We start from the raw sequence: 22,844 nt of genomic DNA on the forward strand, positions 1-22,844 counted from the left end.
TTCACTGGTACCGGAGGAGAGTGAAGTCCACCACCAGCTCTTTGGTTTTACCAGAGTTGATCTGGAGTCGGTTCCGCTGGCACCATCCAATAAGACAGTCAGTGTGACCTTTAATGTGAAAGAGTGACTGTGGTTTCCTGTTTCCTTTCAGATCGGAAGAAGTTCAAACCGGTCTCAGGTTGGTCTTTTAATCAATAACTGATATATAAAGTTATTAATGAATGATTTGACATGTTGATCAGCTTTAATGTCCTTCACAGGACAGAAGAAGGCCCGAGTCTACATGGGTGAGTGTTTAACTTCAACTACAATATTTATTATTAGGGCCCGAGCACCGACGTCGGGCCGCGAGGTCCCTATTGAAACTAGGAATTATCAGGGCCCGAGCAACCGACGTCGGGCCTGCGAAGGCCCTATTGAAACTGTAGGGGTTATTAGTATGATATTTATTTCAGAACTTTGGGAGCATCTGGGGGGTACTTGCCATACTCCAAAACTCACCAGATTTTGGGGACTTGTCAGGACTGGTGAAAATGGATGTATGAAAAAGGATGCAACTTTCGGTGTAAAAAAATGGCTCTCTAGCGCCCCCTACAAAGCGAACCGGCGATGCCCCTTGGCCAGTATGTCTGATTTACTTGGAATTCGACACACATGTCCGTCTCCGCTAGATCTAAAAAAAAGCCTCTCAGACCCCTAAGCTCCGCCTTCTTAGATTTTCCGCCATATTGAATTTAGTGTAAAACACATTTTTGCGAACTCCTCCTACATGCTGGGACCGATTACTACCCAATTTGTTGTGGATCATTATTGGATATAGATCATCAAAAGTTATCAAAAGCTTTTTGATAGCTCTTAGCGTTTACAAGATATGGACCAATAAACGTCTTAGGGGCGTGGCTTAATATCAATACACATAACTTCTCAACCGTTTGTCCTAAAATTACAATATTTGCAGCATATGTGCACATCGCATCCTGTAACATACCCTGGGAATTGTTTTGCATTCAACCACTAGGGGGCGCTACAGTAAACCCACGAAGTTGTGCTTTTTGTCACTTTTTGCAGATTTCAGCCTTCGTATTTTAACGAACTCCTCCTAGAGAATTTATGTGATCAACTTCTCCTTTGGTCAGGATGCTCTTAAGACCTTTGTGATGAAAAGTTATCAAAATCGTGCGCTTTCATCGAAGAACCTTGACGTGGCGTGGCGGCCATTTTACCTCATTGTTTATGAAAAAAGAAGTTGTGATAACTCCAAGGTACATTATCCAATCCGCACAAAACTTCTTACACATGATGCTACTTCAAGTTTGAACATACTTCAATTGAAAAAAACTCAATAACTCATAGCGCCGCCTACTGGCTAAAGGAAATGTCAAATTTTATACTTTTAGTTATTCCTCCTAGCCAGGTGACCTGACGAGTGTCAAATTTGGTAAGGATAGCCTTAAGACATTGATGATAAATCGCCGAGAATATTGTGCGTTTTCGTTGAACACTGTTGCTGTGGCGACGCATCGTTCGCCATGAAAAACGAAGCTGATGGTTTTACTAACTTGGGATGCTCAAAAACGCATGCAACTTTTTACGTGTGTCATAGGTCATTGGAAGAAATATTGTATATGATTTTTATAATCGTCCGTTTTAAATTGCCTCTATAGCGCCCCCTACAATATTTCAAAACAGCAGCCCCAGCGCTACGTTTCAGCTACATGTATGAAAGTTGGCAGGCAGATGTATCCTGTGGAGACTTACAAATAAGTCTCTTGGGACCATGCTCTAAACCCAACCGGAAGTCGGCCATTTTGATTTATGTGTCATTTTTCCATCGATTTTGGCCTATTTCTAGTCGCTATACTTTTACGAACTCCTCCTAGGGACATCAGATCCTGTTTAAATTTTGTCAGTACAATCTCAAGACAGTTGTGATTAAAAGTTATCAAAATCTTTATGTTTGACGGAATCGTTTAGCCGTAGCGGGCGGCTACTTTACGTGATTCCCCATGAAAAAAGCTGATGTAACTCAGCTGGACTTGTTCCAAACAGTCCCAAACTTCTCATGCTTTATAACACTCATGGTCTGAGGATGTCTACAAGCTAATTTCCCCTAATACTCACAGCGCCACCTGCTGGCGAAAGGAAATCTGGATTTTGTGATAAACACCTCCGATTTACATGACTTTTACACAATGTGGTTCACATTTGACACAGAGCTACATGATGCATGTTTGCACATGTTCTGTAGCGCCAGGCAGCGGATACAGGGAGCATCGGACTATTTGCAAAGCATCATTTCCAGCATCAGGCGGTCCACGCTGCATTGAAAATGTCTCGCTCGCGGACGCGCCGTCCGGCGGTCGCGGACGTTCTCGGCCGCGCAGGCCAGAGTCCCGCCGCCACCCCCGATGCGCTGCAGATTGCGAGGGCCCGTTCATCGCTGCTCGCAGCTTTAATTATTATTATTATTATTCTCTCGAATGAAACGCCTTTTTGGGGGCTTTATCATGTCCCCAACACCCCAATATTTGGTGAGCATATCAGGACTGCGGGAAAATTTGATATTTTATGGGTCTAATGCTCAAGCATGACAAAATTGCTCGCTAGCGCCCCCTACAAATTTTCAAAAATGCAGCCCCAGCGCTACCTTTGACCTACATGTATGAAATTTGGTAGGGACATGTATCACATGGAGACTTAAAAAAAGTAACTTGGGACACTGCTCTAAAATTAACGGGAAGTCGGCCATTTTGATTTTGTGTGAATTTTCCCATGATTTCTAGTCGCTATACTTTAACGAACTCCTCCTAGAGACTTTGTCAGATCCACTTCAAATTTGGTCATAATAATCTAAAGACCTTTGCAATTAAAAGTTACTTAAAGCTTTACGTTTGATGGAATGGCGAAGCCTTGGCGGCCATTTTACGTGATTCGCCATTAAACAACAAGCTGATGTAACTTCACTGGACTTGCTCAAATCTGTCCCAAACTTGCCATATTTGATAACAGTCAAGGCCTGAGGATGTCTACAAGCCAATTTTCACTCAAAGTCATAGCGCCACCTACTGGCAACAGGAAGACAGCGTTATGTGACAAACTGAATCCGATTTACATTACATTTACATGATGTGGTCTATACTCTATGTAGAGCAACATAATGCATGTTTGCGCGCGTTCTCTAGCGCCACATAGTGGATACAGGAACTGGTGGAATATTTGCACTACATAATTTCCAGCATCACAGTCCAAGCATTAAAAATACGTCTAACTTGTGGGCAAGCTGTCTGATGGTCGCAGATATTTATGGCCGCTTCTGCCGGCGTCCCGCCAGTACCCCGAGACGCGGGAAGGTGCGAAGGCCCGTACATCGCTGTTTGCAGTTTTAATTTTATATTTAATATTCGTTTGTTAATAAAGATGTTTTAACCAGCTGTTTGACTTAGCTCAGCTGTTAGCATGCTAGTATGCTAATGTTAGCATTTAGCTCACAGAGATAAAGTCCAACCTTTTTTTGCATTGAATGCTAACATGCTAATTAGCAAGCTAACAAAGTCCATTTTGAATAGGATATTATGATTATTATTTTTGTTATTATTACTTATTTATTATTGTTATCCTAGTTTAATTAATACTAACATGATACTTTTGGCTAACAAGCAGACACCCTCAACATTACATATTAAATGTTAGCATATTACCACGGTAACAAGTTAGCATGTTTCCATTAACATGCAAAAGATTAGATAGATGTTAGCTGTGGTTTGAGCATGCTAACGTTAACATTCAGTATTCCTAATGTTATTCAGTGTGCTTTGTAGCACAAAGGCAGTTTTACTGCCTTTGTGCTACAAAGCACACTGAATATAATCCATCGGGCTTAATCATAATCAGAACTAGAAAATTCCTAAAGAAATTTTGACAGTGTGGCTTCTACTGCCCGAAGAAATCGCAATATATACACACGGCAATGTTACCGGTAGTGTCATTCAGGTTCAATTGAGATAGCGCTACTCTCTTTTCTGCATTTTAGATTCATACTCTTGGATTGAATCTTGTATTTGTGGGGCTTTTATTTTGAAAGGGTGGGACTGGGTGGGTGAGAGAGGGGGAGAGGAGACAGAATCATAATGTTTGACACTAAAATGAGAGGCTTCATCACAAGCATTCCAGTTAGAATTCATTCTGTGGGGCTTTTAATTTGAAATGGGGTGGGGTGGGGGGTGAGAGGGGAAAAGTCCTCTAAAAATATCTAAGACCTGAATGACTGTATGATAGAGTGCTATCTCAATTGAACCTGAATGACACTACCGGTAACATGTCAAAATTTCTTTAGGAATTTTCTAGTTATTGTTGTTGTTGAGTCCTCAGGACTCAGGTCTTAGTTGAGTCCTCAGGTCTTGGTTGAGTCCTCAGGACTCAGGTCTTGGTTGAGTCCTCAGGTCTTGGTTGAGTCCTCAGGTCTTGGTTGAGTCCTCAGGTCACGGTGTCCCTGTTGTTCCCAGAGGACGTGACCCTGAACCCGGTGACGGCGTACCCGTTCCTCATCCTGTCCGAGGACAGGAAGCAGGTGAAGAGAGGCGAGAAGCTTCAGTTCTACAGAAACAGTCAGCAGCGGTTCGACGTTTGGTCCTGCGTCATCGCTAAAGAGAACTTCAGCACGGGACGCCACTACTGGGAGGTCAGACCCACATCCCCCTGATCCGGGGTCCGATCTGCGATCCGGTGATCCACCGACCTGTACTAACGTGTGTGTTCTGTCCACCTGTGCAGGTGTTTGTCGGGGACAACAAGGACTGGAAGCTGGGCGTCGTCAGTGAGTCGGCTCCCAGGAAAGGCCTGTTTGACATGAGTCCCTCTAACGGGTACTACGCCCTCTGGTGGAGCGGCAGCCAAATGAGAGCGCTCACCACCCCCCCCCTCACCAAGGTCCACACTTACTACCTTATGTTATATATATATATATATATATATGTTATATATGTTATATATACACACACATATACAGTTGTGTGAAAAAGTGTTTGCCCCCTTCCTGATTTCTTATTTTTTTGCATGTTTGTCACACTTAAATGTTTCAGATCATCAAACAAATTTAAATATTAGACAAAGATAACACAAGTAAACACAAAATGCAGTTTTTAAATGAAGGTTTTTATTATTAAGGGGGAAAAAAAATCCAAACCTACATGGCCCTGTGTGAAAAAGTGATTGCCCCCTAAACCTAATAACTGGTTGGGCCACCCTTAGCAGCAACAACTGCAATCAAGCGTTTGCGATAACTGGCAATGAGTCTTTTACAGCGCTGTAGAGGAATTTTGGCCCACTCATCTTTGCAGAATTGTTGGAATTCAGCCACATTGGAGGGTTTTCGAGCATGAACCGCCTTTTTAAGGTCATGCCACAGCATCTCAATCGGATTCAGGTCGGGACTTTGACTAGGCCACTCCAAAGTCTTCATTTTGTTTTTCTTAAGCCATTCAGAAGTGGACTTGCTGGTGTGTTTTGGATCATTGTCCTGCTGCAGAACCCAAGTGCGCTTCAGCTTGAGGTCACGAACAGATGGCCGGACATTCTCCTTCAGGATTTTTTGGTAGACAGCAGAATTCATGGTTCCATTTACCACAGCAAGTCTTCCAGGTCCTGAAGCAGCAAAACAGCCCCAGACCATCACACTACCACCACCATATTTTACTGTTGGTATGATGTTCCTTTTCTGAAATGCCATGTTACTTTTACGCCAGATGTAATGGGACATACACCTTCCAAAAAGTTCAACTTTTGTCTCGTCAGTCCACAGAGTATTTTCCCAAAAGTCTTGGGGATCATCAAGATGTTTTCTGGCAAAACTGAGACGAACCTTTATGTTCTTTTTGCTCAGCAGTGGTTTTCGTCTTGGAACTCTGCCATGCAGGCCATTTTTGCCCAGTCTCTTTCTTATGGTGGGGTCATGAACACTGACCTTAATTGAGGCAAGTGAGGCCTGCAGTTCTTTGGATGTTGTTCTGGGGTCTTTTGTGACCTCTTGGATGAGTCGTCGCTGCGCTCTTGGGGTAATTTTGGTCGGCCGGCCACTCCTGGGAAGGTTCACCACTGTTCCATGTTTTCGCCATTTGTGGATAATGGCTCTCACTGTGGTTCGCTGGAGTCCCAAAGCTTTAGAAATGGCTTTGTAACCTTTTCCAGACTGATAGATCTCAATTACTTTGTTTCTCATTTGTTCCTGAATTTCTTTGGATCGCAGCATGATGTCTAGCTTTTGAGGATCTTTTGGTCTACCTCACTTTGTCAGGCAGGTCCTATTTAAGTGATTTCTTGATTGAGAACAGGTGTGGCAGTAATCAGGCCTGGGTGTGGCTAGAGAAATTGAACTCAGCTTTCCAAAGATGTGATAAACCACAGTTAATTTATGTTTTAACAGGGGGGGGCAATCACTTTTTCACACAGGGCCATGTAGGTTTGGATTTTTTTCCCCCTTCCCCCTTAATAATAAAAACCTTCATTTAAAAACTGCATTTTGTGTTTACTTGTGTTATCTTTGTCTAATATTTAAATTTGTTTGATGATCTGAAACATTTGTGTGACAAACATGCAAAAAAATAAGAAATCAGGAAGGGGAAAACACTTTTTCACACAACTGTATATATTATAACACTAATGCTAATCACTGGCATACACGTAGCTAGCTCTAATGCTAATCACTGGCATACACGTAGCTAGCACTAATGCTAATCACTGGCATACACATAGCTACAAGAGTCCATACGGTATTTTGTTTTTATAAGACTCTTTACAGCAGTTTTACGTAACCACAATCATAACAGTCAGCATGCTAACAATTAGCATTAGCGCTTGTGGTTTGCATAAGCTAATTGAAAGGGTAAAGGCCATCATGAACTGTAGGTTTAAAAACAGTTAGTCTGTCTACATGTTCAAGGCAACTTAGGACAAGATCAGCAACTGATCTGTAGCATGAAAACATGGTGGCATTAGCATGCTAGTTAGCTACTCTGGTCTCTAAAATGTTTTTGACGTGCAGGTGAAGAGTCCTCCGAAGCTGCGTCAGGTGGGCGTGTTCTTGGACGTGGATGAGGGTCAGGTGTCCTTCTATAACGTGAAGTCGGGCTCAGAGATCTACAGCTTCACAGGATCCTCTGAGTTCACCGAGAGGATGTTTCCTCTGCTGGGGACCGGAGATAAAGAGGTCCCCCTGGTCCTCATGACCTCACAGCACCAACTGGCCTGAAGGACCAGGACCGAGTCAATTGGACGAGACCGAGACGAGGAAATAATGAGACAGAAGACAGACAACAAATATATTTACTGAGTTGTTACAAAAAGTGGGTTTTTATTTTTTCATAACAGATCAAAGTTTAAATATTTGCTGAGATTCACTAATTAAATGACGACATGAGATGCAATAAATAAAGAATTAAGGCTCATATAGAAATGTTTGATGTCATAAAACATTGACTTATTTCATGTTACCTGTAATGACAATTGACTCCGCCCCCTCACCTGCCAGCCAATGGGGATGATTCTCAGAAGACACCTGTGTGATCCGTTTTTATGTACATGAGCAACATTTGATTAAAGCTGTTAATTAAAGACAAACGTCACAAATGATGCAGACTCTTTAATGACTGGACAAAAAAAACTAAGTTTCCCTTGAAAGGTGGAAGCAAAGCGATCGACGGCCATTGTTGTGGTTCATGACGACGTCACCTTTTGTTCCGGGTCTGAACTGGTTCCAGAGTCTGTAGGTGAACTGGTTTTATTCGTTGATTTAGTGAAATCTTAAAACGTCAATTAACTTTATGAACAACAGAAATCGTTACAATTATTCAAGTTTATATTTTATTTAACATAAATCATATTGCAGTCAATGTGAACAGCTGGGGTTTTAATATACACAATAGAATCGTAACATTTTAAGCCCCTCCCCTCTGTGACCCCGCCCACAACGTACCCCAATGAAAACCAAAAGCCCACCCATCCACCCCTTTAAACACTGACCACACGACGCTCCGCCCCCTGACGCTCGGTGTGTTTGTGTGATTTAGCAGCAAACTCCAAACTGACTCTTCTCAGTTCTAATTCACCTCCACCAGCCAATTAACAGCATCATGTGACAAACCACAGATCAGGTCAAACAAGCCCCTCCCCCTTCAGGGATGTCGTGACATCGCCAGCTGTTGAGTCACTGCAGGCTTGAAAACTATCAAGAACTATTTAAGGCGCACCTGCTCCCATGATAAGCTCCTCCCAGACAACTCTGAAGCCCCGCCCCTCAGCACTGACATCACTACACTTTCAGCCGTCGATTCATCGCAGGTTGAAAAACAAAATGTTGCCGTCAAACTTTAAGGAACTTTTAAGGCATGTCTGATTTTGTCACAACCAGCTCCTCCCACTGATGTCTTGCCATAAGGGAAACTTTCGTTTTGAGGGACTTTTTAAGGCTCTTGATGGGACTGTAAGCCCCTCCCACTGCCATTAGAAGCCCCTCCCCGCTGTGTGGAGTCACTGCTAGATTAATATTGTTTAACTAGTTTCTTGGAGAACAGCAGAGCGCAGTGACTTCCTGAAGTCTTTGTTGCCGCTGTGAGGTTGCCAATCAACGGTTTGTTAAGAAACGGCGTTTGTTGGAGAGTTTGGAGTTTGCTGACGTGCAACGAACGAACACCTGGAAGCGTGACGGAGAGAGGGGGCGTGTCCTGAGGGTGGGGGGGCGTGTCCTTCTGACCACCTGTCTGTCTGATGCAGGTATCTTCGCCACACACAAAATAAAAAAGAAAAGAAAATCATATCATCAACTTACTCGAGCAACATTCCCCCCCCCCCCCCCATCATCATCATCATCACCCTCGGCCGCTGTCAGCCGTTTCCTTTGAGTCCAGTTCTGGTGTGTGTTGCATGTCGGGGCCCCCCTGTGGCGTGTAAACGGTTTCATGTAGCGTCTTGTAAGTAAAACAAAGAAGAAATAAGGGGGAGATGAAGGGAGGAAGAAGAGGAGAAGGAGGGGAGGAATTTTCTTCTTCTTCTTTTGTTTTAGAACAGAAAAGCGTCTTCTGGCCTGGCGTGCTGCTTTCTGTCGCTGCAGCTCCTGCTTCTGCCAACGAGCAGGACGGAGGGGGAGAGGGGGGTGGGGGGTGGGGAGGGAGGGAGGGAGAGTTATTTAAGACACCTCTCAAAGTAGGTGGCACCGACGTAGCCGCCCCTCAGAGAGCGGTGGACGTTCTGCTCAAAGAGCCGCCGGTTCGTCTGCAGGACTTCGGCTGCCTCCTTGTTCAACGGGTCCTCGGGGTTCGGTTCCTGGGGGGGGGGGGATTAGTTACTGTATGTGGGTTTTTATCAGTTTCTTTACTCCATTGCACTCTACCGTGTTCATTTACCGTATTTCTTTACTGCGTTTCTCTACCGTGTTTCTTTCTTTACTACGTGTCTCTACTGTATTTCTTTACTAGCGTGTCTGATATCACAGTTTGTCAACAGTAACTCCAGATGAACTGAGTTTTTTCATAAAAACAAACATGAGTTAAACGTGTGAAAATAACACTCACTAGAAATAGATACTGTAGACCGTAGATGATGGAGTTTATTGTCAACACAGGCTTCCAGTCCTCTCTGTGGACAACAAGAACAAAACTAATTTAAGGTGGACTTAAGGTGGACAGACGTCCAACCAGAGACCTTAAAGGTACAGACCTTAAGATATTTAGGCAGACGTTTCCCTCCAGGTCGATGTTGGGGTGGTACACCATGGTCTCACACTTCACCTTGGGGGGGTCGTGGGGGTAACCCTGTCCTACCTGAGACACAGAGACTTCATCAGTATCTTAGACTAGACACTTTAATAACATTAAGATTGATTATGATACGGACAAAAAATGTAATTTAGAGGAGAGAGAGAGAGAGGCAGACAGAGAGAGGCAGACAGAGAGAGAGAGAGAGACAGACAGAGAGAGAGAGAGAGAGACAGACAGACAGAGAGAGAGAGAGAGAGAGACAGAGAGAGAGACATGTGTCTCACCTTAAAGCTGAAGACAAACTTTCCTCCTTTGTAAAAGCCCTGAGAGACAAACAAACATTAAGTCCAGACATTTGATCTCTTCTAAGATGAAGATAAAGGAGTCCACACACACACACACACACACACACACACACACACACACACACACACACACACACACACACACACACACACACACACACACACACACACACACACACACACACACACACACACACACACACACACACACACACACACACACACACACACCTACCTCGTCTGGTGAGATGATGAGTCTGAAGTTCAGCAGGTCGTCATTATCGGGGAAGTTGATCTCACACGTTTTAGGAAGATTCAACTCATTGATGTCTGAAACACAAACGGAAGAAATATTATATATATTTTAGTACAGTATGTACCTCTGAGATGTAGTACAGTATGAAGTACATGTACCTCTGAGATGTAGTACAACATGTACCTCTGAGATGTAGTACAGTATAAAGTACAACATGTACCTCTGAGATGTAGTACAGTATAAAGTACAACATGTACCTCTGAGATGTAGTACAGTATAAAGTACAACATGTACCTCTGAGATGTAGTACTGTAAAAAGTACAATATGTACCTCTGAGATGTAGTACAACATGTACCTCTGAGATGTAGTACTGTAAAAAGTACAATATGTACCTCTGAGATGTAGTACTGTAAAAAGTACAATATGTACCTCTGAGATGTAGTACAACATGTACCTCTGAGATGTAGTACTGTAAAAAGTACAATATGTACCTCTGAGATGTAGTACAACATGTACCTCTGAGATGTAGTACTGTAAAAAGTACAATATGTACCTCTGAGATGTAGTACAACATGTACCTCTGAGATGTAGTACAGTATAAAGTACAACATGTACCTCTGAGATGTAGTACAGTATAAAGTACAACATGTACCTCTGAGATGTAGTACAGTATAAAGTACAACATGTACCTCTGAGATGTAGTACTGTAAAAAGTACAATATGTACCTCTGAGATGTAGTACAACATGTACCTCTGAGATGTAGTACTGTAAAAAGTACAACATGTACCTCTGAGATGTAGTACAGTATAAAGTACAACATGTACCTCTGAGATGTAGTACAGTATAAAGTACAACATGTACCTCTGAGATGTAGTACTGTAAAAAGTACAATATGTACCTCTGAGATGTAGTACAACATGTACCTCTGGGATGTAGTACTGTAAAAAGTACATGTACCTCTGAGATGTAGTACTGTAAAAAGTACAACATGTACCTCTGAGATGTAGTACAGTACTTTAGACATGTACTGAAGTACAGTACTTTAGACTCGTACTGATGTACAGTACTTTATTGAATGTACTCCATTACTTCCGGTCACAGGTCGTTACTTTAACAGTCCAAGTTACCTGTCAGAGTCATGACGTCACTAACAGACTGTTCTGTTAAACAGAGAGCTGACACAGCAGGTTAGCTTGTTGAAGCTAACGTGTTAGCCTTCACTGTGAAGTGAGAGCTGGTTTAAAAGTGAAAATGTGTTCTGAGTTTAGATTGTTGTATACAGTTAGCGGTGTGCTAATAACCACATTAGCCTAGAGCTAGGCTAGCTTGTGTCTGTTTTGTTTTCAAAATATTAGCACAAAGCTAGCTAGCCGTTAGCTAGCACCACTTAGAGTTAGCGTGCTAGCTGTTAGCCTGTAGCCGCTTTTCCTCTCTGTGTTTGTGTACTCGGGGCTCTGTACCGGGGGTTCATTGCTAACTAGACTGGATCAGGTCAACGGGTCTCGGTGCTGCTCACTAGCCACTAGCATAGTTCACTAGCCATTAGCCTACCTTACCTTTCTGTATTCGGAGCTGGGCCGCGCTGGCTTTCTTCCCTCCGGCTCCTGTTCTGTTTCCTCCAGCAGATTCCTCGTCTTTCTTCTGCTGCTTCAGGGAAAAGAGCTTAATCATCTTCAGTTATTTTAATAATGGACGCCTCAGCTTCAGCGTCCCGTCTGTGTTCAAGTGTGTGAGTTTATACGGCAGAGTCGGTTCAGTCCTAACGGCTACCGGGATGTTGATGGAGGAGCCGGTGCGTCTCTACTAGTTATACTGAGGGGATGCTAGCTGGGTTAGCTTAGCATGCTAGCTTGGGGGGGGGGGGGGGGGGGGGGCAGACAGACAGACAGACAGACAGAGAGAGAGCCAAATGTGTGTGTATGTATGTATATATATATATATATACATATATATATATATATATATATATATACATATATATATATATATATATGTATATGCATGTATATATATGTATATATATATATATATATATATATATGTATATATATATGTGTGTATATATATGTATATATGTATATATACATATATATATATATATATATATATATGTAAATATATATATATATGTATATATATATATATGTATATACACATATATATATATATATACGTATATATACATATACATATATATATATATTTATATGTATATATATATATATATGTATATATTCTGAGTATAAACTGAAAAAACACCCTACAAATCCCAGCATGCCTCTCTGCCCACGACACACATAGACGTCATCACGCAGAGGCGGGGCGTGCGTGCTCACACTCTGCGTCTCTTGTATTTACAATGTTTCTTTATTTATTTTATTTCCTCTGGAGGCCAGAACGTGGAGCGTGATATCTGTAGTCACCTGTATGATGTAATCACTGCAGGGGGGGGATTCAACATGACACGAGACACGAGACACCAACCGACTCACAACACCGCACAACACCACAGCCTAAAGAGCGCCACACACAATAGACACACGGAGAACAATAGCGCTCGCGCTGCTCTTTATCTCATAATATCTGATCGATTCTAATGCGATGATCAATGGGGTCTAGTTCCCGCGGAGGGTTATTAAACAAAAACACTACGCTTCAGTTAAAATGAGACGTTTGAAATGTTTTAAAGCCTCCCGGGAAGACACGAAGAAGAACACGTTGTAACGTGCTGAGCGGAGAGAGAGACAGGTTCATTCACACAGGGAGACAGGCAGGCTCTGGGGGGGACACGATACTCAAGTCAGCAAAACTGCGCCCTTCACTTGATCGATATCGATTAGTTTGGAGAGATTCAGAGCCATTAGAGAAGCTAGCACTGGAAGCTAAGCTAGCACCGGAAGCTACAGCGATGGGTCGCGTGTGATCAGCCCCGGGAAAGCTCACGGCAGCCTGGCGGAGAGAAAGAAACAAGGAAGCTAACCGAAGCTAACGTGGTGCTAACTGTGGGCTAATATTGTTTTTCTAATGAGCGACCAAGGAGCATGCGACCTGATACGAAGAGGTTAGTGTGTCTTTATCAGCGGCCATGTTTGTTTTATTAACCTCCATCTGTGTCTTTAATGAGGAGAGATAATGAAAGAGGAAGCGGACTGTGGAGCAGCTAGCTCTGCTGAGCTAAACATGTTAGCCTAGCATGGAGCACATCACTGGGTCATCTCACAGGTGTGATATTTAATCAACTACACACCTGGATACACGTTTACAGGTATTAATGTGGAGGCAGGTTAATGTGACGTGCTAGCTGTTAGCTGTTAGCCGTTAGCAGCTAACATCGATAGTGGAACTAGATGCGCATCTTCATTATTCTTGAGTGCTAACTTGTGCTAGCTATGGTTGATAGCTAGCTTTATGTTTATAAGAACAACAGTCTTTATTGATGCTCAGGTGGGAACTGATGCTGATAAATAGATACAAGTCAGGTCAATAAGAGGTGTGTTACATGAAACAAATACAAAACACTATTAACATTAAATAAACGGTAAACAAACACCACATTCTCAATTAGCAACACAATAAATGTTACATGTCTAAAGGAGTAGGAACAAGTATACCTATATGGTCTTATAGTAATAATCACTTTAATGTTTAAAATATATAATCATAAATAATCACTTTAATGTTTATCATAAATAATCACTTTAATGTTTATCATATATAATCACCTTAATGTGTATCATATATAATCATAAATAATCACTTTAATGTTTATCATATACAATCGCTTTAATGTTTATCATAAATAATCGCTTTAATGTTTATCATATATAATCACCTTAATGTTTATCATAAATAATCACTTTAATGTTTATCATAAATAATCACCTTAATGTTTATCATAAATAATCACCTTAATGTTTATCATAAATAATCACCTTAATGTTTATCATAAATAATCACCTTAATGTTTATCATAAATAATCACTTTAATGTTTATCATATATAATCACCTTAATGTGTATCATATATAATCATAAATAATCACTTTAATGTTTATCATATATAATCACCTTAATGTGTATCATATATAATCATAAATAATCACCTTAATGTTTATCATAAATAATCACTTTAATGTTTATCATAAATAATCACCTTAATGTTTATCATAAATAATCACTTTAATGTTTATCATAAATAATCACTTTAATGTTTATCATAAATAATCACTTTAATGTTTATCATAAATAATCACCTTAATGTTTATCATAAATAATCACCTTAATGTTTATCATAAATAATCACCTTAATGTTTATCATAAATAATCACCTTAATGTTTATCATAAATAATCACTTTAATGTTTATCATATATAATCACCTTAATGTGTATCATATATAATCATAAATAATCACTTTAATGTTTATCATATATAATCACCTTAATGTGTATCATATATAATCATAAATAATCACCTTAATGTTTATCATAAATAATCACTTTAATGTTTATCATAAATAATCACCTTAATGTTTATCATAAATAATCACCTTAATGTTTATCATAAATAATCACTTTAATGTTTATCATAAATAATCACTTTAATGTTTATCATATATAATCACCTTAATGTGTATCATATATAATCATAAATAATCACTTTAATGTTTATCATATACAATCGCTTTAATGTTTATCATAAATAATCGCTTTAATGTTTATCATATATAATCACCTTAATGTTTATCATAAATAATCACTTTAATGTTTATCATAAATAATCACCTTAATGTTTATCATAAATAATCACCTTAATGTTTATCATAAATAATCACCTTAATGTTTATCATAAATAATCACCTTAATGTTTATCATAAATAATCACCTTAATGTTTATCATAAATAATCACTTTAATGTTTATCAAATATAATCGTAAATAATCACTTTAATGTTTATCAAATATAATCGTAAATAATCACTTTAATGTTTATCAAATATAATCGTAAATAATTAATGTTTATCTGATGGAGGAGTTGGGGTTTGAGGAGACTACAGGGAGGAGTTGGGGTTTAACTCTTGTCTCATTTCTGGTCTGATAAACAATACGTTCTCTGTTCTCTGCAGGTGTAATATTTGTTGACTCCTTTTTTCATACCAAAGTGGGCGCTGTTTCATCTCTCAGCATTTTACCCACTTTTTGTCATTCTTTCAAATTATGCAGCGGGTAGACAACCGTCGCATTCTATAGAAATCTCCATTGTTTTATACTTTTTCCGTATGGTTTCTATCATTATGGTTAAAAACCAGCAGCTGTGTGAACTGTGTTACGGCAACATTTCTATCATTTGGACGCCGTTTAACGTTGCTTCTATATGGAAGCTGGGATATTTCTCAGACTCAGCACAACCAAAACAAGAAGAGCTCATAAGAAATCGGTATTCTGTAAAATACCACTATGACTATGGTACCATGATAAAGATGGTACAGCAATAAAGAAGGTATCATGATAATGGTATCGCAGTAAAGACGACGGTATCGAGACGACGGTATCGAGACAGAGACGATGGTATTGTGGTCAAGACGATGGTATCATGACGACGGTATTGAGACAAAGACGACGGTGTCATGACGATGGTATCGCGGTAAAGACGACGGTATAGAGACAAAGATGACGGTATAGAGACGACGGTATCGAGACAAAGACGACGGTATCATGACGGTATAGAGACGACGGTATCGAGACAAAGACGACGGTATCGTGACGATGGTATGGAATGCACCCAGTAATATGTGTAAAATATAAGTGCTACTCCCAGACCCGTTTGAGAGGAGAACTTTGAGGAGAAACTGCAGTGACAGAGCTGATCCCAGATCAGCCTGACCTCACAATCAGACAGCAGACTAGCGGGAAAGGGAAGCAGTACATCTACTTATTATTTATTATGTTATTATTATATCATACTTATTATTAACTTCTCTAGCAGCTGTACGCCAGAAAGGTTTGGCTTGCTGGATGCAGTCATGCTAATAACTTATTTAGCTTTTGAAAACAACGGGGACAGATCCAGCACGGACAGTTACGGGAGTGAGGGATGAGGAGGTAAGGAAACATGAGAGCACCAGGACACACATGGAGAACTCTGTCAGGCTAAAGTGAACATCTTTTCTTCTACATAGTTGTCCTCAGTCTCATTTGCTTAACTTGGTCATGGAGGCATCATTTCATTGAGATGGTTAATTAACAGTGAAAACTCATCATAGCTAAATTTAACACGATTATTTCTAATTACACTTCATGTTTACTTCTGATCTTTACCTCCTATAACAAGTTTGTGGTGGACATGAATGCATTTCCTTGTGAGAAATCGAAAGTATCTTAAGCTCTCTGTCTTTAAGTATTTATTACAGGATAAGATATAGAATAATTATCAAGAGTGTACAAGTCATCAAACATGAGCCAAAGAGTACAAACAGAGTCACAGGATACTGTTCAGCTGGATAGGGTCAGAGTTCCTTCACCCGGGAGGATCAAGGAAGTCTGACCTCCTTCTCGGTGTTGAGGGGAGCTTTTAATACACGTCAGAGAGACGCACTTTGTCCCGTCCAGCTGGAGACAGCGTGCACATCAATGTTTAGTTAGCCAGCACATATGGACTATGGACATTTACCTAAGATAAGAAAGAATATGTGTTACAGTAATGCAAACACTGCTGACACAGAAACATCGGTTCAAGCTATAGAGAAGTGACAGAGTTCATAAAATTAATTTTTCTCCGACATCCCTCTCTTTTTGTCATTTTTGACAATCAAAGAACAAGCAAACAATAATCCACAAATACACAAATTCTTAGAGCATACATCAGTAGTGTAAATTCACGAAGATTCAGAACATCACATCATTAACTCTAAGTACATAAGAACATTTACTGTTTTAATAACGCATAAGATAGGCTAAGTTTGTGTCTGTTACACACAATTCTCAAATTCATCATCACTATCAATGCTATCTGGATACGGAGGAATTCATTCATGAACTGGAGGTGTGCCCGTGGGTTGAACAGATACATAGGTTGTAACAATCTTCCCGACACAGATCTTGGAAATGGTTGCAATTAGGGTTTTAACAATCATAATCAAAATTATGCCTCCTATTATCCATACCAATCCTTTGAGAAGAGAAGCTCCCCATGATCCTACCCATACCCATCTTCATGCAACTTTTTGATGCTTCGTTTTGTATCTGCTATCACATCGTGAACTGCTGAAGTTGCATCTGAGATGTAAGTGCAACATTCAGTGTTAATGACTTTACATACACCTTGTGAGGCCAAGACCAGGTCCAAGGCCATCCTATTTTGTAGCACCATGTGTCTGATGTCATTCACTTAATTTTGCATGGCAGAGAGCGCTATTGAAGTTTTATTCATGTGTTTCTCTAATACGGTTGAGAGTGTAACTATTTCCTCTTGACATCTATAGGTGCCATACGCTGGTATTATTACACAAGATCCTTGAACCTAGTGCAATGGCACAGTTGTGACGTACATGGAACGGAGTGAGTTCCTTGGAGTTAGCTTGTCTGATTAAGTGTATAAGATAAGCTAAATAGCATTTCCCAGTAACTGACCTTTTGTGAAGGGTTCCCTATGTCTGGGACACAACTGTAGGCGATTTTGCCACAGACTAAATAAACGTGTTCCGGTAATGCGAGGTCCCTAGATTCACTGGAAATATTAATAATATTACTACAGTCGTTCATACCCATGAGGAAACCACCTAACGCGTGGAAGTGAATGCAGCGGCTGACGTTGGTCAAAGGATGGACAGGGATGGGAGGTTTTGGTTTGGTGCAATCTCTATTCTGAGGTCTGGTCGGAATTAAGGGTTGAGTACAATTATGCCTAGTCTAAGACAAATGCGTGAATTTAAAATAATTTGCCCACGGTATGCTCTGTATTCCTATTTAAAATCGAATAGATGCTGTATTTGGCGTGAGAGTACATACAGACTTTAACCATTTACTTTCCGATATATTTGCATTTGATATCTTAATCCTTGTTGGATGTATCTCTTGTAATAGGTTAATCTAACCAACGCTACCCGATTAGTACCTTCGGATCTATTTTCACGATTAAATGTCTTCACCGCAAATTGTATGATTTTCCTTTTTTTTTCTCCTTCATAGTCAAACGTGTTCTGTGCGATCGACGCAGTGTGTGGTGGAGTATAACAATCTTCCCCGTCACTCACAAATTGATGAGATAGGTCAGGACACCCCAGTCTGCTTCTGTGAATGGAACAGGAACAAGCATAGGAGCTCTAGATGAAGTGGGCATATGCTGACATATCCAACAATTAGAGACATTCCCTTTGTAAGCAAACTCAGTCATGATAGTCAGTGCGATGTTGTCCTGTTCGTAGGGTGGTGTACGGGTTGGGAGTTTCCTTAACTCTAGGCTTACTCTGCGCGCATATCGCCAATCTAGTCGAGCGGGCTGGTTATGTGTCAGTCTGTAGGTTGACCGCACCAGAATGGATATTCCCAACTCCCTTCATAGTTGGGACTTAGAGTCACCGAACAAGTGTCATTTGTCTGACACCGAGTCATGACGTGTTCTGAGCTTAGGGCTGACCAGTAACCTAAAGATGGTTTACTGAGCTGATACTTTACAACCTTCCCTCCCACATCGCCCTCTTGGACATTTAAAGGAGATCGTCCCAGGGCTCCAAGTCCCTTTGGTGACCCTTGACACAACTTCCTCCAGTCACTGGGGCCGCTATAGGCTGGGCTTTCCTGACACAACCGTGGTTTACTGCACCAAAATGGAAGATCTGCTGAATCAAACACTTCATGCAGCCATACTATTTATCCTTGGTCTTGTATCACACATGATACATGATGAGGTGATTTCCTACAATAACCCACGCATCATTATCTATTGTGTAGAGCGAACAATTATTATTATCACATCGTTCACCTGGGCAGTGAAAACTTATATTTCCTTCCTGCCATTCCCTACTGGAGCGGTGGAAAGGCCTAGTATCCATTATGTTTAAGTTATGTGATTGCGATTCACAGATCAGGATAGGTATCATTACTAACGTGGTTAGTGATAGTAATAAGCACATGCCTTTACTCAGGCTCCAACCATGCATTCTTTTTTTTTTTCTTTTTTTTTTGTAAATATGTTTTATTGATTTTCACAGTTTTTATCCCACCAGGGAAGAGGATTCACACATGTCTGAGGGCAATTACAGATTGAAATTTAAAACCTCATTCCCTGCCCACCCAACCCACCCAATGCAGGGTTACAGGCTATGGAACTTATACATTCAGGTGACTGAGATGCAGACAATATCAAATAATTGCATTAATCGATCAGGCAAAGTAAAGCAATTTGGAAAATAAAAATAGCGAGAAGTTACATGTAAAAAATAAAATGATTAATAGCTAAAGAAAAAAAGATATAAAAAAAAAAGATGGGGGGGCTGCTCACTGTTGCTATGGGGTGGATAGGGGATCCACATTAGTCTTTGTCAAGAGGTTCTTGTAAGGAGTCGTAGTATTCTAGAAAAGGTCTCCATACTTTATGAAAGGTTTGGGAGGACACAGAGTATATTTAATTTTTTCAAGTGTCAAGAAATACATGACATCTTTGACCCAGTGGGAGAACGATGGGGGGGCACGTTGCTTCCATCTCAGAAGGATCAAACGTCGAGCAAGGAGTGTTGTGAAGGCTACGACCACATTGGCTTTATTTGGTAAACGGGCACGGAAGTCTTCTGGTATTAAGCCAAAGAGTGCGCAAATTGGGTCCGGGTCAAATTGAGCTGCAAACATCTCACAATAAGCTTTGAAAATACTTATCCAAAAGGTGGAGAGTTTCGGGCATAGTCAGAACATGTGCAACAAGTCTGCTGGCTGGCCTTTACATCGAGGACATAACGGATCAGAGTTAGGGTAAATTTTTGCCAATCTAGCATTAGTGTAATGAGCCCTGTGTACCACTTTTAGCTGTATTAAGTTGTGTTTAGCGGATGGAGATGATGTATATATCAAGTCTAAAATAGAGTCCCATTGGTCATTTGTTATAACCACTCCAAGATCTGAGTCCCAGGCCATTCTTAAATTTTCCAAGGAGTGTGGGTTGATATTGTTAATGAGCTCGTAAGTTTGGGATATCAATCCTCTACTATTCGGGTTCAGTTCTAGGAGGTTGTCAACATGAGATTTCATGGGCTTGTTCGGAAATGAGTCAAACGTGTTTCGTACGAAGCTCCTGATCTGCAAGTAGCGGAAAAAATTGTTCCTTGGTAGATCATAGATTTGTGATAATTGGGAAAATGAAGCAAACGTGTCTTCTATGTATATTATTATGGATTGATCTGATCCCTTTATCAAACCATAGAGTAAATGCGTTATCTGTACAGGAGGGAATAAACATATGATTAAATTTGATGGAGCGGGTGGAGGCTCCTTGCAGCCCAAAATGTCTCCTACACTGAGCCCATATTCTTATTGTGTGATTTACTATTATGTTTGTACTCAAGTTATTGCTAAGAAGAGGCAGGGCTGCACAGACCACTGAGCCGAGGTGGTGCCGGCAGGAGGAAAATTCTATTTGTACCCAGTCCGCCTTTCCCACAGTTGGCCTGTCTTCAAACCAGTGAAGTAGCTTCTGGATATTGCATGCCCAATAGTAAAAGAGAAAATTGGGTAAAGCTAAGCCTCCTGCGCGCTTTGTTCTTTGGAGTTGAGTCTTGCTAATCCGACTAGGTTTGGTCCCCCATATGAAAGAAATTATATCTTTATCAAGATTTAAAAAAAAAAGATTTTTTAATCAGGATAGGAATATTTTGAAAGAGATATAAAAATGTGGGTAATACTATCATTTTAATTAGGTTAACACGACCCACTACTGATAATGGTAACGAGGCCCAGCGAGTCATATCCTGTTTGCATTTATTCAAAAGGGTAATATAGTTATTTTTAAAAGTAGAATGAAAGGAGCGCGTGACCTCGATCCCCAAGTACCTAATGCCATCTTAAAGGGGAAAAGGCTGGAAGGGAGTGCCTCTGCTTCAGAGTTTAGAGGGAAAAGTTCACTCTTTTGCAAATTTAGCTTATATCCTGATATTTTCCCAAACCGATTCAGGATATCTAGAATAAAGGGAAGAGATAGACATGGGTCAGAGACATACAGCAGCAAATCATCCGCGTAAAGAGAAACCTTCAGTTCTAAATCACCCCGAGGTATACCCTTAAAGTCCTTAGAGTCGCAGTGCCACTGCCAGGGGCTCAATGGCTAGTGCGAACAAGAGAGGAGAAAGAGGACACCCTTGTCTTGTTCCCCGCCCAAGGGGGAAGTAGTCAGATTGAGTATTGTTAGAGATTACAGCTGCTAGGGGAGAGGAATACAGTAATCTGATCCAGGCAATGAATTCCTCAGAGAAGCCAAATTTTTGGAGGGCAGCAAATAAGTATTTCCACTCGACCCGGTCAAAGGCCTTCTCTGCATCAAGAGAAACCACTACCTCTGGGCACGTTAAGGGGGCCGAATGGACAACATTGAATAGTTTTCGTAAATTTGAGTGGGAGTGTCGGCCTTGGCTAAATCCTGTTTGATCAGGTGAGACAATATCTGGGATCACACTCTCCAGGCGTTTAGCTAAGACCTTAGACAGCACTTTAAAATCCACATTAAGTAGGGAGATAGGGCGATAAGATGAGCAGAATACTGGATCTTTATCCTTCTTAGCCAGTAAGGATATAGAGGCCTGTCTCAGAGTTATAGGAAGAATGCCCAAGGAGAGTGCTTCTTTAAACATTGCTTTAAGAGTTGGTGCCAGCTGATAGGAGAACTTTTTATAAAATTCCGTCGTAAACCCGTCCGGGCCTGGTGACTTGTTGTTCTGCATAGATTGTATGGCCATGATGATTTCAGCAACTGAGATATCTCCACCTAAATTTGTTCCTCTGATACGGTAGGGATAGTCAAATTATCAAAGAAGGCACATGAGGGGCCGAGGTCATTGCTAAGTTCTGAGGTGTAAAGGTTAGAATAGAATTGTAAAAAGGTTTTGTTTATGTCATTATGATCTATCAACGTTTCTCCTGTGTTTGATTGAATCTTTGTGATATTACGGGTGGTAGCCACTTGGCGGGCTTGCATAGCCAGTAGTCTACTAGATTTATCTCCAAATTCATACACATTATGTCTGGATTTTAAGATTAGACGTGTTGCCTCATCAGTAGATAGAAGATTAAATTCAGTTTGGAGTCTTAACCGTTCCTCATAAAGATCTGTAGTCGGGGAATGAGCATATTTAGAGTCCACATCCAGGATCTGTTGGGAAATTTCGGTCAGTTTGGAGTTTTTCTGTTTCTTGATGGTAGAGGAATAGGCTATGATTTGCCCGCGGAGGTATGCTTTAAGAGTTTCCCATAATGTAGCTTGCGAGATCTCTGGGGAGGAGTTAGTCTCTAGAAAGAATTGTATTTGGGCTGAAATGAACTTCACAAAATTGTCATCTGTA

The 22,844-nt window shown here is 40.7% G+C and overlaps 3 protein-coding genes across 3 annotated transcripts in view; 2 read left to right on the forward strand and 1 right to left on the reverse strand.

Annotated features, from left to right (window-relative positions):
- btr30 (bloodthirsty-related gene family, member 30) overlaps positions 1-7,892 on the forward strand; it is a 27,352-nt gene extending 19,460 nt beyond the window's left edge. The window contains exons 9-13 of the mRNA XM_076083385.1: positions 152-178; positions 261-287; positions 4,503-4,678; positions 4,771-4,926; positions 7,037-7,892. Coding sequence (XP_075939500.1) covers positions 152-178; positions 261-287; positions 4,503-4,678; positions 4,771-4,926; positions 7,037-7,243 — 593 coding nt within the window. The 3' untranslated portion in view covers positions 7,244-7,892. The remainder of the gene's footprint in view (positions 1-151; positions 179-260; positions 288-4,502; positions 4,679-4,770; positions 4,927-7,036) is intronic.
- ube2m (ubiquitin conjugating enzyme E2 M) lies at positions 7,621-12,145 on the reverse strand. The gene is made up of 6 exons (XM_076083387.1): positions 11,866-12,145; positions 10,287-10,381; positions 10,031-10,069; positions 9,706-9,809; positions 9,561-9,624; positions 7,621-9,312 (listed from the first exon to the last, which is right to left on the reverse strand). Exons 1-6 carry the CDS (start codon positions 11,978-11,980, stop codon positions 9,172-9,174), a joined length of 558 nt encoding a protein of 185 aa, XP_075939502.1. The 5' UTR covers positions 11,981-12,145; the 3' UTR covers positions 7,621-9,171.
- Positions 12,146-12,714: 569 nt separating this feature from the next.
- The window catches only part of fbxl19 (F-box and leucine rich repeat protein 19), a 37,064-nt gene continuing 26,934 nt past the window's right edge, over positions 12,715-22,844 (forward strand). Inside the window, 1 exon segment of the mRNA XM_076083384.1 lies at positions 12,715-13,370. The gene's annotated coding sequence lies outside the window, so the exon portion shown is untranslated.

The sequence above is a fragment of the Anarhichas minor genome, unplaced genomic scaffold (assembly GCF_050575085.1).
Source record: "Anarhichas minor isolate MPS153535 unplaced genomic scaffold, ASM5057508v1 ptg000129l, whole genome shotgun sequence".
Classification (NCBI taxonomy): domain Eukaryota; kingdom Metazoa; phylum Chordata; class Actinopteri; order Perciformes; family Anarhichadidae; genus Anarhichas; species Anarhichas minor.

What these genes read in the sequence shown, in the direction of transcription:
- ube2m (XM_076083387.1), bottom strand. Translation starts at nt 11,980, where the DNA reads ATGATTAAGCTCTTTTCCCTGAAGCAGCAGAAGAAAGACGAGGAATCT. An exon ending in TCATCATCTCACCAGACGAG is followed by an intron (nt 10,070 to 10,286) that starts GTAGGTGTGTGT and finishes TTTGTCTCTCAG; the next exon opens with GGCTTTTACAAAGGAGGAAA. An exon ending in GTCTGCCTAAATATCTTAAG is followed by an intron (nt 9,625 to 9,705) that starts GTCTGTACCTTT and finishes TGTTGTCCACAG; the next exon opens with AGAGGACTGGAAGCCTGTGT.